The sequence below is a fragment of the Alligator sinensis genome, unplaced genomic scaffold (genome assembly GCF_000455745.1).
Source record: "Alligator sinensis unplaced genomic scaffold, ASM45574v1 scaffold778_1, whole genome shotgun sequence".
Classification (NCBI taxonomy): Eukaryota; Metazoa; Chordata; order Crocodylia; family Alligatoridae; genus Alligator; species Alligator sinensis.
In genome coordinates, this window is record NW_005842946.1 from 128,385 (window position 1) to 130,083 (window position 1,699).

Consider the following 1,699-nt stretch of genomic DNA (forward strand, 5'->3'; position numbering starts at 1 on the left):
GGGAGGAAAGGTTGGGATTGGGCTGCAGATGCCAGATACCTGGGATCTCTGGGGGGGCGGGTCCTAGCAGGCAGGGGTGGGATGCTGGGGGCAGGGCTAGGGTCTTGAAGGTGTGGTCCCTGCCAGGCTGATCCTTCTCCCCTCCCCCCAGTACTACTACAACCCTGGCACGCAGCAGTACCTGTACTGGGATGGGGAGCGCCGTACCTATGTACCTGCCTCTGAGCCTGGCACCGACGCCCACAAGGATGGGGCAGGTGCAGGAGGCACCAAAGAGGGCAAAGAGAAGAAAGAGAAGCACAAAACGAAGACAGCCCAGCAGGTAGGTGAGATGCAGCCAGCTCTGGGATGGGGCCGCTTGGGAGCAGCTGAGTATATAATGTGGCATGAAGAAGACCATGATGTGGCTAGCTGTGTGTGGGATGGCTGGAGAATGACTGAATATAACAGTGCATTGCATGGGGAACTGGAGATGCAGCCAATTCTGGGGTCAAACAGCTGAGGAATAGCTGAGTTAGAGCACTGTATGGGCAGAGCTGAGATGTAGCCAACTCTAGGGTGGAATTGTTAGGGGTGGCTGAGTATAGCACTGCGTGGACTTTAGCTAGTTCTGGAGTGGGGCGGTTGGCAGCGGCTGAGTGTAACAGTGCATGGGGAACCCAAGATGCAGCCAGTTCTGGAGTGAGCTGGGGAACAGCTGAGTATAACAGTAATTGAGAAGGGCTGGGATGCAGCCAGCTCTGGGGTGGACAGCTGGGGAATGGCTGTGTATAACACCACCCTAAAGAACTGTGATGTGGCTGGCTCTGGGACACAGTCGGTGGGAACAGTAAAGTATAAAGTATAACACTGCCCAGGGAGGGGTGAAATGTAGTCAGCTCTGGGGTGGGGCAGCTTGGGAATGGCTGAGTATAACAGCATGGAGAAGGCTGAGATGCAGCCAGCTCTGGGGTGTGGGGAATGGCTGAATATAACATTACATGAAGTAAACAAGATACAGCCAGTTCTGGGGTGGAACAGCAGGGGAATGGCTAAGGAAAATGCTGCACAGGGAAGGCTGCCATGTGTCCAGCTTGGGTGGGGTGGCTAGGGAACAGCTGAGTAGAACGTGTGAAGATGATGAGATGTAGCCAGCTCTGGGGTGGAACAGATAGGAAGCGGCTGGGTAGAATGTTATGTGGGGAAGGCAGTAATGCACCCTGCTCTGGGGCAGACCCAGCTGAGTACAACTCCCCACCCCACAATATGGGTGCAGATTGCCAAGGACATGGAACGCTGGGCACGCAGCCTCAATAAGCAGAAGGAAAACTTCAAAAACAGCTTCCAGCCCGTCAGTGCCCTGCGTGAGGACGAGCGGCGTGAGTCAGCCACTGCCGATGCCGGCTACGCCATCCTCGAGAAGAAGGTGCCCTCCGACCCCTGTGGGACCCTGCCAGAACCCCCCCAAGAACCCCTAGACTCCCTGGGACCTGCCAAACTCCCCTGAGACCCCCCAGCAATTCTCACTCAAATCCCTGGGACCTCTCCCAGGCCTCTAAACCCATCCCAAGATCCCCTAGGCCCCCTAACCTCCTCATACCTGGAACCCCTGGATACCCTCAGGTTCTTACAACCTATTCTGGGATCCCCCCTAGGAACTCCAACCACCTGTGGAACCCCATCAGGACTCCTGGACCTTCCAACTACTCTTAGCCGTGCG

The 1,699-nt window shown here is 56.2% G+C and overlaps 1 protein-coding gene across 7 annotated transcripts in view; it reads left to right on the top strand.

Moving 5' to 3' along the window:
• The window catches only part of RBM10 (RNA binding motif protein 10), a 22,612-nt gene that overhangs the window by 14,754 nt on the left and 6,159 nt on the right, over positions 1 to 1,699 (top strand). For all 7 annotated transcript variants that reach the window (XM_025192569.1, XM_025192570.1, XM_025192571.1 and 4 more), the window contains 2 exons: positions 152 to 322; positions 1,256 to 1,405. In XM_025192569.1, coding sequence (XP_025048354.1) covers positions 152 to 322; positions 1,256 to 1,405 — 321 coding nt within the window. The remainder of the gene's footprint in view (positions 1 to 151; positions 323 to 1,255; positions 1,406 to 1,699) is intronic.